Consider the following 13,076-nt stretch of genomic DNA (forward strand, 5'->3'; position numbering starts at 1 on the left):
ATTAATAGAACTCAGAGGTACCTTCTGAATCAAACATGTATTCTGTTTTTGAGTTGAAAAGCCTACAAGCTTAAAAACATTTCCAACAGTTCGTATGAAGTCTGTCTCCAACCATAGTTACAGTTTCATACAGGAAGCTGCCAAGCAAATGCAATGTCAGAAATACAAATTGATTTTCATGAAGTCTTATTTTCATATTTCACCTTTAGTCTGTTGCACTGCACAGTCATATCTGTGATACAAGTTGTTCCTCAATTCAGTGTTAGTCACTGCCAGTTGGCTGACTGTGGTCTGTTCTTGGCTTCGGTCGAGAACCTCATTAGAAGTAAAGATTGGAAGTTTTGTGCTGTGAAAAGCACAGGAGCAGCAGTAGAGGTCCTGCAACAAAAATTCACTTTACAGAGATCTACAGAAGGTTTACAGGATGCACCTTAACAGTCGTTCTGTGGCTGATCCTCCCTGTGTCACAGTATCGTAAAAACTGATGCATGAACCAGCATCCATAGTTTTGTGAAAGCTTTGCATCATCAGAAAGGTTGTTTTTACCACCACACTAGTACTAGAGATGAGCCAATACCTTATCATTGTTACTCTCAAACAGCTTCCATTGGAAATAATCCATTGGAAACCAAAAAGATTGTATCTACATACTAATACTATCTATGGAAGCCTGGGAAATAAGCGAACCGACGCATCACTCTAATCCTGCTTGATTAGACTGATAAAATTGTGACTTTTTCTTCCTTCACTCTGGAGGTCAGCAAAAGATGACGCTACCTTAGATTGCAAAAGTTAAACCTCCAAACTCTTGTGCTGAAAAGACAGTGTTCTGTAAATCTGTCTGAGCCCATGGTGACCTCCATTTCCTGGTTTGTATTGAGGTTTTTTGTGCGAAGAAAAGCTATGTTTATGGTTCCAAGTTGAACTTTCTGCATCACAAAAAAATCCACAGAAGGAAAGTGAAAGTTGAGGTAAGGTGAGAAGGAGAAAACTGTAGGCAATAAACACCATATTAAGAAAAGGAGACCATTTGTGACAGCAGTATTAATGAAATATTGAGCATCCTTTCACAGCCACTCTCTACAAGTAGCAACTCTGCTGGACAGCAGCGTTTGCAGGGTTGAGGCCACTGAGATGCTGAGATACATATTTTTTTTTAATAACTTACCAAATGCAGTACATGGAGTTCAGACCACAAGTATTTGGACAGTCACTCATTTTTAGTTCTTCAGGCTCTTGTGCTTCAGCGCATTCAATTTACAATAAAATAATGGATAATGCAGTGAAATGCAAAGTCTCAGCTTTCATTTGTGTCACAACACTGTATATAAGTGTAGAAACAACTTGTGTAGGAGGTTTACAGTGGCTTTTAAACACAATGCTCCTAAAGTTTAGAGGTGCAAAAGCAACTGGACAGATAAAGGTCACAATCATCATATTTAGTGTAGTAGAAGACTACCAAAAGAGATTTTCTTTGAGCTTGAACTACAACTGAAGTGGCCCACAGCTGTCCAAGAATCATTTAGTAGTCAAGTGTCCTTGAAATGTGGAGTCTATGTGTTAAGAGATTGTTTTTCACAGAATTCTTTTTAAAAATAACATAATTGTACTGCTTTGCTGATACTTCCATGTTAGTGTGAGTCTGTCCCTCAGTGCATAAGTTATGTTTATGTGTAAACAGGGTGGTAAGATCCCGATCCGATGGACGGCTCCCGAGGCCATCTCATACAGGAAATTCTCCTCCGCCAGCGACGCGTGGAGCTACGGCATCGTCATGTGGGAAGTGATGTCATATGGAGAACGGCCGTACTGGGAGATGTCCAATCAGGACGTGAGTATTATGCTCCAGTCCATTCATATGACAAAGAGACACTTAGACCGCTCTGTGAAAATGTTCTCTCGAGTTACAAAAAAATAACAACAAAATGACTCTTCACAGCTTTTGATGACGGCATGATTGTCTCTTCATCTCCTCTCTACTCTCCCTCCTCAGTTGCCATTTTACGGACTTGAAAAGTTTAAAGCCTGAAAGCTTAAAGTACTTTAATACAATGTGCCAGCTTTGATTAACTGGACCTTGAGGCTTTTTGATTTGGTGAAGTTGTTCATATCAGGGCAAAGGAGAATGTTGGCATCGGCGACTGATATCTTAATTAGTTTGATGGCTTTTTGTTTGTTAATTGTCAAATTTACTTTATTCGTATAAAACACAAGCATATTTGACACAAAAGCACACCAAGAGAATGTGTAACTCCAGCTACAGCCTGCATTGATCAGTCATACCACTGACAGCTCAAGTGAATAGCATTGTTTATCTTATTCTAAAAATGCTCCAGTTCGGATGGATGGATGGATGGATGGATAGATGGATGGATGGATGGATGGATGGATGAATGGATGGATGGATGGATGGATGGATAGATGGATGGATGGATGGATGGATGGATGAATGGATGGATGGATGGATGGATGGATGGATGGATGGATGGATGGATGGATGGATGGATTAGGCAGCAATTTATAGTCAGTTATTGAAGTCATTGCGTTGGAAGTAGAAAAATGTGTTACGTTACAATCTGAGCCACTTTGATAAGAACCACATTGTAATGGCTTGACAACTGGCTCAGAGCATTTCCCAAACGGCAGATCCAGTGAGGTATTCCCAGCATGCAGTGGTTAGTGCCAGCTAAAAATGGTTCAACAAAGGACAAACGATGAATCGGCGACAGGGCAGAGAGAGGATGCACTATGGGAGCAAGATAAGCCAACAGAGGCCATGTAAAGCTCTGGACAATGTTCTGCAAAAGAACCTTGGGTCTTGGCATTCATGAGGAGGCTACATTGAAATGAGACATTGTTACAGGCCATGTACATGTTTCCTGTTAGTAGTGGCCCCATAATGCTCCCTGCCACAGTATAAAAATTGTTCAGGAATGGTTTGAGAAACATGACAAAGAGATCAGTGTGTCCACAATCCCCAGACCTCAGTCTGATCGAGCATCAGTGAAATGTTCTGGAAAAACAAATCCAATCCATAAAGGCCCAACCACAGGACTTAAAGGTCTTAAATGATGCACTGCCTGATGCCACAGGATACCTTCAGGGGTCTGTGGAATCTGTACCTGATGGAGAGAGCTGTTTAGCGAACACAATACAAGCCATAATATTACAGCTGACCGGTGTGTATAAGATTCAATTTCAATCACAGTTTGTCATGTTGGTGACAGAAGTCCATCGTCAGTAATGTAACCAGGGCTTTAGAGATGCTGAAGGCATTACTCCCTTAGGAACAGTTGGTAGCTGCCAGCTGAATCTGGAACAAACTATCTTTTCACTTGAAAAAAAGATTTTGTGCACGATCCCTGGTGAATCAATTTGTTAAAAATCAGATTCAAAAGCTTTCAGATTACCCCCTAGGAAAATCTCATCAAGCTAAAACTGTGTCCAGATACCAAGTATTGCCTTTACCTTGTGTTATTTGTACAGATTTGACTTGTGGATCATACAATTTGTCTTTATTTACTCTGAACAGTTATTGCACTGATTGTATAAGCAGCTGGCCAAGAGTGTGTTATTAAGTGGCCTTTGTGTCTTTAGTCAAAATTGCTGTCAAGGCTACATTGCATATAGAACTAAACAAATACATTACAAGTTCTTTGTGTTGCTTTTGCTGTCATTTTTGTCTTTCCTGGTTGAGCTGTTTGACAAAGCTACATAAGCTAACTCAGAGGATATTCTGCGAACATGGAAGCGCTGCTAGTGTTTCAACTTACAAGGAATGAGCGTGAGTCATGTTTGTCTCACAAGCCTGATTCTGTAACCTCAACACCACAGCAACATTGACTTCTCAGATCACGTCCTGCTCCACTGAGTGAATTCTGAGTTTGTTTTCCATTTTATCTCTTAAAGTTGTTGCCCTTTCACCTGCTCTGTGACTGTTTACTCACATCAAAAACCTACCTCTGAGAGAGAGGAGGTTAGGAACAGAAACGCTGGTGAGATCCACACAAAAAGGATGAAAAAGATGAGTAAGAGGGAATAGAAAAGAGCAGTAAAGGTCAGAGGTTCAGAGGACTTGGGTCTAGTCGAGGGGGAGTTTAAAGCTGTGGATTCAGTGTGGCTGAGCAACCCGCTGATCCCTGGGCTGTGGTCAGGGATTGGAGGGACCACGATGGAAGCAGATCCATCCGTCTCTCCGCTGAGTGTGAAAGCTCCACCGTAATCCCTTCAACCCTTTACACACAGAAGCATACACATCTATACGCACACGCACACATTCACTAAGGTCCCAGGGTTTGGGGAGGATTTGTGCTGTTTGGGAATTGCTTAGAAGTGCTTTCCAAGGCAAAAGGCCAGCCAAGCCACAAAACCAGCCTTACACTATCTCATCCTGGTCAGCCACTTACCACTGCTCCCTGCAAAGATACATGTAGATAGTGCACTTTCCCATGGAGAAATGGAGATATACTGTATAGAGGTTATGCAGACTGTCCACTGAAATCATAAAGAGATTCACACTGGTATGTTACACATGTGGAAATTGGTTGGTAGTGCAGCGTGAGCACAAGAATAACAGACAGGATGACTCTGAGAAGTTACAGGTCAAATACAAGCACACGTTCTTCACTGCAGTTCTTTGAAACATTACGTTTAAATGCACAATTTATAACTTTGTGCTGCTCTATGAAAATATGACACTATTCTACCTTTGTATTTCCATGCTTAACTTCAACAGAAAATGTCACCACTTGCATAGAACAGTAATAATATTAATCGTATTAGTTCTTAAATGTCATAACACAGTCCTAGGAAATTTTGTGATACTCGAAAAGTCGAACCAATTCACAGAACTATCATTTTTTTATGCTTTTTAATGCGACCCTACATCCTTAGCAATACATGCCAATACATGTAATGATTTGATCTTGTGTGCTGCAATGTCACAGAAAAACAGCACTTTGGCTGTTCGAACCGCTCATGAGTAAACCGGTATGACGCACACTAAAGGTCTCACAGTTTCCAGCCAAATAGCGTATTTTCTAAGCTTAACACATTCTGACACTTCTGCATTTAGACTCCTTAACACATCCAACTATTTCTCCAGGTGATTCTGTCCATTGAGGAGGGCTATCGGCTGCCGGCACCAATGGGCTGCCCGGTGGCTCTGCACCAACTGATGCTGCACTGTTGGCAGAAGGAGAGGAATCATCGGCCCAAATTCACAGATGTTGTTTCCTTCTTGGATAAACTAATTCGGAACCCCAGCAGTCTGCTTCCACTGGTAGAGGATATTCAGAGGTACTTTATTAAAAGGGTTTTTTTTTGTTATGAAATGCACTTTAGAGTAAATTCACTGCAGGTTGTTTTAAATGGATGTGAGCAGGGAACATATTTTTCAGGCTCTTCAATCTGTGGGTGTGCTCTTACGTCAGAGCAGAATGTGAGAGTTATTGGAGTGACAATAAACACTGAGCTATGATAGGACAATTCTCCCGAATCCAGGCAAAGATAGAATTACTTCCCTTGAAAGTTGATAAATGCTTTTACTCCTACGCCTAAAAGTATCTCCAAATATGTGTCACTCTGAGAACTTTGTTTCATTTTCAAGTTTTTTTTTTTAACTCTGGGATGCTGTAAAAACACAAGTAGGATCTGATATTAACATTTTTTTTTCTTTTTCTCCTATCAGTCTACCAGAATCTCCGGGGGAGGAAATGGACTACCCAATGTTCATCTCTGTCGGCGACTGGCTGGACTCCATCAAGATGAGTCAGTACAAGAGCAATTTCATGGCAGCGGGCTACAACACATTGGATTCTGTGGCCAGGATGAGTATTGAGTGAGTAGACAAACCGTTATTTAAAGGCTGCTACTTGTGAATATCTTTTTGTTTTCTTTGTTAACATGTCCATATGGTGTTTTTCTGAAAAAGCAGTCAGAGCCATTGCTGAGCAGTGTACTGATGACAGAAACACGGATTTAGAAGACTGGAGTTTCCTACATAACAAACCTAATTAATCAAAGGGTCTTTCTGTATTATTGATTCCTCTTAAGAGTCCATTTAATGTATAAATGAATCACGTATGGCCGAATTACTCTGGAATTACAACTCGTCATTGTGAAGTGTAGAGTAGTTTTATGGTATTTGGGTTGAGGCATAGGTCAGCTGGTTTGTGTGTGTTGCAGCAAATAGCCATTTTAGAGCAAGAAGAGATTATTTTCATGGAAAAAAACTTAAAAATATCTACGTTTGGTGCAGAGAGACGAGTTTTCATGGGTTTATCAGTTGCAGAAGAGAGACTTTACTGACAAAACCCAGTAGCAGCCATGCTGATTTAAAGGCTCAATCCGCTAATTTCCCTTATGCTCGAGTTTTTTTACATTACTTAGTTGCCTTTATTGACATAGAAGTGTATGTTTTCTCAAGGTTAGAAAGGCTAGGGATGATTCTTGTGTTCATCCTTTCTGACCTTTAGAGTGATGAGTGGATTTTAAAGCACATCTGCCATATGTTCTATAGGCCACTGCTTTTTACCACTTACGCTACTCTGAAGGTCTCTAAGAGGAAATAAATGCTTTCGCTGTAAAGTTCTTACGCTTACAGTATAGACTAAAGTGTTTCTGTGTGTCTTTGCGTGCGTTTGTGTCTCCCTGCTCGGCCTAGAGATGTGAGGCGTATTGGTGTGGAGCTGATCGGCCACCAGAGGCGGATCATCAGCAGCGTACAGACCCTTCACCTCCAGCTACTGCACGAACAGGAGAAGGGTTTCCATGTATGAGGACACCCTCACACACAACCTGGGATGGACAGACAGACGGACCAGATGGGAGTGAAGTCTAGACCATGTGACAGACAGTCTACAGCCTGTGCCTGATTCTTAACCCCTCATACAGGAGGTCATTGGCCAGACTGCTCCAGCAGACTCCCCCCTGGTCCCACACATCCCATAGTAACAAACCTTTTCTACTATACACCCCTGACACAGTCTGCCTGGTTCTATTACAGCCTGATAGACTTTACAGACTGGCCCAGGCCCTCACTTAGGGGAATGTAATGCCTTGTTGCAACAGCAGTACTTGTGTGTGGAGCAACAATATCTAGAGATGTAGATTTGCAAATGTAATCTACTGAATCTTTGGACCTTTTTTCTTTTTTTTTTTTTTTTTGTCTGTTCATTTCTTGTTCCGAGTTATGTGCTCATGTAGCTGCTATCGGGTGTGCAATCGAAACATTTTGTCCTTTGAAAAAAAATATATATCCTCGATGATTTTTTATTTTGGAGTTTGATAATTTATCATTAAAAAAAGTTTATTTGGATTGCTTTAGTTACCCGCTCTCCAGAGAATCTGGTACACTAATACTTGAAGAAAGAAGCAAGAAGCAAGTTACGGAGATTTCTTGAATGTTTAAAAGTGTATAGACAAGTAATAATTATTATTATAACCTAATATCAATATATGTGCAGTCCTGTATGTGAAAGCCCTAGTAAATCTGGATCTTATCTAATTATTTTTTATCCAAATCAGCAATACAGTATTATGCAGTCACCTCAGTATCTCAGAGAGAGATGTAGAATTGTGCAATGAGAGAGCTCTTGTTGACGTAGAAACATGAGGCTCACACACCATCCACCTGTTTTTATTCTGTTCTAAGCTAAACTCGCAGAACCGGATCTGTTGATTTCAGATGAATAACCATACAAGTCTATTCTGACAGTTTTTAGCAACCGGTGTACTCACAGTCATGTGATCAGCCCAATTTTTTTTTAAATTATTATTATTATTTTTGAATTGTGAATGTTCTACATTGCCTGAAAGTACACAATCTCCACTGTCTTAATATATGAATGTTCACAAAACTTAGCTATAGATAGGAGATGTTTCAAATTGTCTGGAAACTTAACATGGACTTATATGGTTCTTCAGAATTTGCTGAAATCCTTTCATATCATTGTTTCTTTCTACTTTTTTGCCTGGACACACACACACACACATACAACACAGGCAGCAGTTTGCACTTTTGAGACAGTGGGCTCAAGATGTCAGAGGAGATTAGTCTAGATGGGTTTCACAGAGCAGGTGTATGCCAGCGTTGTGGTCTTGTAAAGGTTGTGGTATTGTGGCAGTAAAGGAACCCAGTGTACATAAACATAGTCTGAAATGAATAATTTCCTGATCTGCAGTAGATAATGTCATGTTGCCAGATGTTTGCCATTGAAATCAACATTTTCTTGAGTAACGTGAATATGAAGCGCTGCAGAATATAACTAGTTAGTTGAGTCGGAGGCAGCAGAAGTAGCTAAAAGCTGGTTGACGGAAACTGTTGAGAAAAAAAAAACAGGCAGTAGTGTTAGTTTTGTGTTGGTGAGGACAGAACTGTGCAGCAGAGAGACTATGAGGAAGGCGGAGAGAGAACCAACATAAACAGCAGCATCATAACTTATCATGTGTCATCGACAGTAACAAACACACATGCTCAGACACACACAGAACAAACACACACAGAATGCCTTACAGTCTGTTCAACATGCAAACACTTTATAGTGGTTTCTAAGTTTCAGTGCAGTCACAGGACCTAGCCATTAGCTTGAATTGTACCAGAATAACCACCCCGTCCACTGATGCGGGTTTTTTATTACAAACTGGAGCTCAATGATTAATGTCAAGGGCGAGACTGGATGGAGAGATGATCTGTGCCTTTCGGTCACAGCGTGGTCATGCGTCCGGAACGGTGCACGCACACATCAAAGACGCACACACATTTGCACACACACGCGCTCACAGTCACCAACCCCCTCTACAGGATACGGAGATTATCAGATGCTGTTTGTTTAGCATGTTCTACTGCTGAGCAATGTTAGAACGTTCTTTTGTACAAAGTACAAGTATACTTATAATTCTTGTATTTTATTTTTCTATAATTTCCAAAGAGATGTTGTAGATCTTGCACACTGTAAGAGGCAGTTACAGCGAATATTTATTTGCAAATAAAGATGAACAGTTCTGGTGGTTGACTGTTCATTCAGTTTTGTTGCCACGTGTAACTTGGGAGAGCAAACAGAGCCGACAGAGAGTGATTCAAGTGTTGTTTTCAGCTATAAGATGAGGCGGAAGAAACCTCACCAGCCTTTCTTCACCTTATTAAAGAAACTTCTGTTAATATATAACTTAATTTGACAAAGCTAAATCTCACAAGATCCCTTAGCCTTGACTTTTTCATGGAATCATTCGCTCCAAAAGATGGAGCTGTTGGACCACTGAGCAGCTCCAGAGCTGCCATGTGCGAAGTGTAATTGAAAGTCCTGCTATCACTGGGAAAATCTAAGATGGGATATATAATTTACAGATTGAGCAAGCTACATTCCCTCTGCTTGGAGTTATCCTCATCACGTCTACATATTTTACTAATAAAGTTACATTTACAGGACTCAAAACATGTTATATGACACTATAGTTGCCAGATTTGAAATGGGAAACTTCTTCTTTATTGTACTGTGATTTTATGTTTGTATATTTATTATTTTTTCTATTCCATTAGAACACTGTTTCACAGATGGGTCAAATTAGGTTGTGAAGCACCACCAAGTGAGGGTGGTTGCATATATTAGGCAAGCAGGAGATGCAGAGGATAAGTTGCTATCGCTGAGTATATGTGAGCTTCTGTGCCTCCACGGGGCCCATAACAAGAGGGGGGCCCTCAGAGAGATAAAGTGTTGGAGTAATAAATCAAACACCCCAGGATGGGGGGCCTGGCACGCTCCATACTCCACCATCAGGTCACTGGGAGGTTCACTGAGCTTAATTCGCCCTAATAGGATTACCTGTCACAAGCTGGCATGCCCAGGCAGCATCTCAGCTTGTGACACTGTTCACAGCAAGTAGCCGGGAGCAAACTGTTCACGGTTATGTTTAACATTCATGTTGGTTTTAATGAGAATTTGTAAATGTAACACATTTAATTCCCAGCAATCAGACCATCTATGGGGTTATGTGTTGTAAGATTTAAATGGTGTAGCATCAGACGCGTGGAATGGGGCTGCTGGATAAACTGTCGGGCTGGCTCGGCCTGAGGAAGAAAGAGGTCAACGTTCTGTGTTTGGGACTGGACAACAGCGGCAAAACGACCATCATCAACCAACTCAAACCAGCTAATGTAAGTTCACGACACTGAGCTTCAGCAGCTGGGCATTTTGATGTCTTGTTAGAAGGATTGTTGTGGAATTGACAGTGTTTGTAGTCCTGCCATGGGGACACAGACATAAATCTTCTAAAACCGTGATAATTTGGGATACATCTTGTAAGAAGGCCTGTCAAAATCTTTATTTCACTGCAATCATTCCCTGATTGCTTGTTTTCAGCATTCGAATCATTTAGGCCCTTTGTCAGAAGACTGGAAACATGTTAGTCAGGTAAAGCCCGTATTATCCTTTTCTTATATCGTTTCCTTGTTGACATACTTTTGCCATTACTTGTCTGTTTCTGTGTGCTTGTATTGTGTGGTGGTGCAATGCAGGTACAGGCGCAAGAAATAGTCCCGACAATTGGCTTCAACATTGAAAAGTTCAAGAGTTCAAGGTATAATGCAAATGACATTTGATTAGTTTACAGCCAAATTCTAAATAACTAATCCAGCACTTTGTGTCACTCTAAGCTCTTTTGTCTCCTCTGTCTCTCTCTCTGCATGCAGCCTGTCGTTCACAGTCTTTGATATGTCTGGGCAGAGCAGATACAGAAACCTATGGGAGCATTACTACAAGTAGGACACACAAACACGCACAGCATGACTGTCACTGATCAAATGTTGAAGCATTTTATCACCGCTGTGTCACTTACGTTTTTTGTGTCTTCTGTAGAGAAAGCCACGCCATCATCTTTGTCATTGACAGCGGTGACAAACTGAGGATGGTTGTTGCAAAAGAGGAGCTAGATACACTTCTTAACCATGACGGTATGCAATCCCTGCAATTCTGTTTTACACAGTTTGAAAACGGTGTGCCTGAAAAATTTTAAATACTTGCAATTTACAAAGGGAAGGAGTAAAGTGGAAGAAAGGCTATTTAAATTAAATATTTTCTCAGAATATTTGTCTTGAGGAAACTTACAGCCTCAAGTAGTATTTTTGCCATTTAAGAAAAGTATGCAGTAACACATTTCACTGACATTAGTAGTAGTATTAGGAATGTCATGGTCTCGACTGAATTGTTGTCACATTTAAAAATAAATCTAAGTAACAAGGAAAATGCAGTGTTTATGTATTTTCAGTCCAGTGGAATTCTGTATTTTTAAAAGTGTTAAATAGCCACATAAACTATCAGCTTCAGTCCTGAACTGCCAGTATCAGCACTGAAATCCCTTAACTGTAAAACACGACATCTAAAATTTAGACAAAAATTGTCCTATTGGTAGCTGATGATCTTTACATTTTTCTTTTTATCCAGATATCCGCATCAAAAAGATCCCAGTATTGTTCTTCGCTAACAAGATGGATCTGCGGGACGCAATGTCTTCTGTGAAGGTCTCACAGATGTTGAGTTTGGAGAACATCAAAGACAAACCCTGGCACATCTGGTAATATATCTGTCATCCTTAAGAAAAGCAGAAAACTATGTAAGACGTTAAACATTTTTCAAGCACAACAGGAACTAGCAGTAGTTTAGAAGGAAGTGAACTTGGATTACACTGACTGAACTGAACCAACCCCATCATATCCTCTCCTGCAGCATTTTCTGCTTTCCAGGTTACAGCTTAAAGTCTTAAACGGAGACAGTAAAGCGACCAGCATGTTTACTTTCTGGTTACTTCCTGGATCTGCCTATTTGACTTCTCCATGGCTCATAGGTTAAACATTACTGAGAGGCACGGAGACATGTAGTTATCCAAAAGCCTGGCTCTCCTTCATACATGTGTTTTCCACCTTGTTTACTCATTAGACAGATGGGAAGCTGATGGATTAAGAGCTAGACAGCTTGGAACGTCCAGGATCCAAGAAAAGTCAAGAAGAAAGTGAATGTGTGCCACAAGCAGATTAACTCCTCGACATCTTATTTTTCAGTGCCAGCAATGCTATCAAAGGAGAGGGTCTACAGGAAGGTTTGGACTGGCTACAAGGTAATATGCCTGTTTAGTACGTTCAATAAAACTGTCAGACTGGCACAAAACGAAAAAGGGGGTTCTCAGTATTTAAATGTTATAAGTATCTGGTTCCTATAAGCTACTCATACTAAATTGTGTGTTGTTTTTTTTCGTACCTATAGAACAAATTGCACAGTAAGTATCATGAAGATGTTAATATGTGAAGTGATTGTCATAGATTGGATTTCAGTATCTGGATGGGATTTAAATCATTGCTGGCCAAATAAACAGGGTATTTTGGACTGTAATTAACCCTAAATATTTATTTTTTTAAAAACCATGGTAAAGATATAAATCCTGTCCACATCAGGCTTTTGTGTACTGTACACCATAGATACTTACTTGTGGTCTCTCCTTGTGTTGTGTCCACTATTATTAGATGGTTTTTTTCATTTGTGAAAAGTTCTTTTTTATATCCGAACCCTTAGTAAATCATGAAAATAGAACACAACCTGATTCCATTGGGAAAAAATGTTGTTCTTTCACCAGATCATATCAAAACAATGAGCACATGACTGACTGAAATGCCTGTGAGCATGCAGTGGGATGCGGTACCTGGACCTCATTCAGCGTTTGCAGTTTTCATCACACTTGATGTTGTAGGCCTTAAATTTCAATGTCAAATAGCAGTATTTCCTGTGTGTGCTACACCTTTAAGACCATATTTACCTTGCAAAAATATGTGATTAGTGTAATTTGTATGTGATTGTTTAAAGCGCCCCCTGATAGGTACGAATATACTGTAAATCCTTCTGTATACATTAACATTTAAACGTTTTTTATTTGAAGCTGCTTCTTTTTTATCCTTTGTTAAGATGCTTTGTTTCATCTATTGAACTATTTTTCAAAATGCTGTCATTGCTGAATATTGTACTATCTTCACATTAATAAAAGCTTGTTATTTGCTGAGTGTACGCTGTGTTTCGTAAGAGATCAGTCACAAA

The 13,076-nt window shown here is 40.1% G+C and overlaps 2 protein-coding genes across 6 annotated transcripts in view; both read left to right on the forward strand.

The window, feature by feature from the left end:
• Positions 1-9,009, forward strand: part of LOC111575382 (ephrin type-A receptor 6-like) — a 179,471-nt gene extending 170,462 nt beyond the window's left edge. For both annotated transcript variants that reach the window (XM_035952894.2, XM_023280453.3), the window contains 4 exons: positions 1,682-1,831; positions 5,105-5,298; positions 5,690-5,839; positions 6,665-9,009. In XM_035952894.2, coding sequence (XP_035808787.1) covers positions 1,682-1,831; positions 5,105-5,298; positions 5,690-5,839; positions 6,665-6,779 — 609 coding nt within the window. In that variant the 3' untranslated portion in view covers positions 6,780-9,009. The remainder of the gene's footprint in view (positions 1-1,681; positions 1,832-5,104; positions 5,299-5,689; positions 5,840-6,664) is intronic.
• Positions 9,010-9,154: 145 nt separating this feature from the next.
• On the forward strand, positions 9,155-13,042 carry LOC111575383 (ADP-ribosylation factor-like protein 6). Of its 4 annotated transcripts, none has more exons than XR_008603256.1 (8): positions 9,155-10,153; positions 10,359-10,409; positions 10,514-10,575; positions 10,688-10,756; positions 10,854-10,948; positions 11,439-11,568; positions 12,053-12,267; positions 12,622-13,042. XR_008603256.1 is itself a non-coding variant. In XM_055015393.1 (8 exons), exons 1-8 carry the CDS (start codon positions 10,031-10,033, stop codon positions 12,269-12,271), a joined length of 603 nt encoding a protein of 200 aa, XP_054871368.1. In that variant the 5' UTR covers positions 9,155-10,030; the 3' UTR covers positions 12,272-13,042. The 4 variants fall into 4 exon arrangements, 3 of the variants coding, with proteins under 3 accessions (XP_054871368.1, XP_054871367.1, XP_054871369.1); XM_055015393.1 differs by having other exon boundaries at positions 12,053-12,108; positions 12,255-13,042; XM_055015392.1 differs by having other exon boundaries at positions 12,053-12,108.
• The last annotated feature ends 34 nt before the right edge of the window (positions 13,043-13,076 follow it).

This window comes from Amphiprion ocellaris, chromosome 11, assembly GCF_022539595.1.
Source record: "Amphiprion ocellaris isolate individual 3 ecotype Okinawa chromosome 11, ASM2253959v1, whole genome shotgun sequence".
Lineage (NCBI taxonomy): Eukaryota > Metazoa > Chordata > Actinopteri > Pomacentridae > Amphiprion > Amphiprion ocellaris.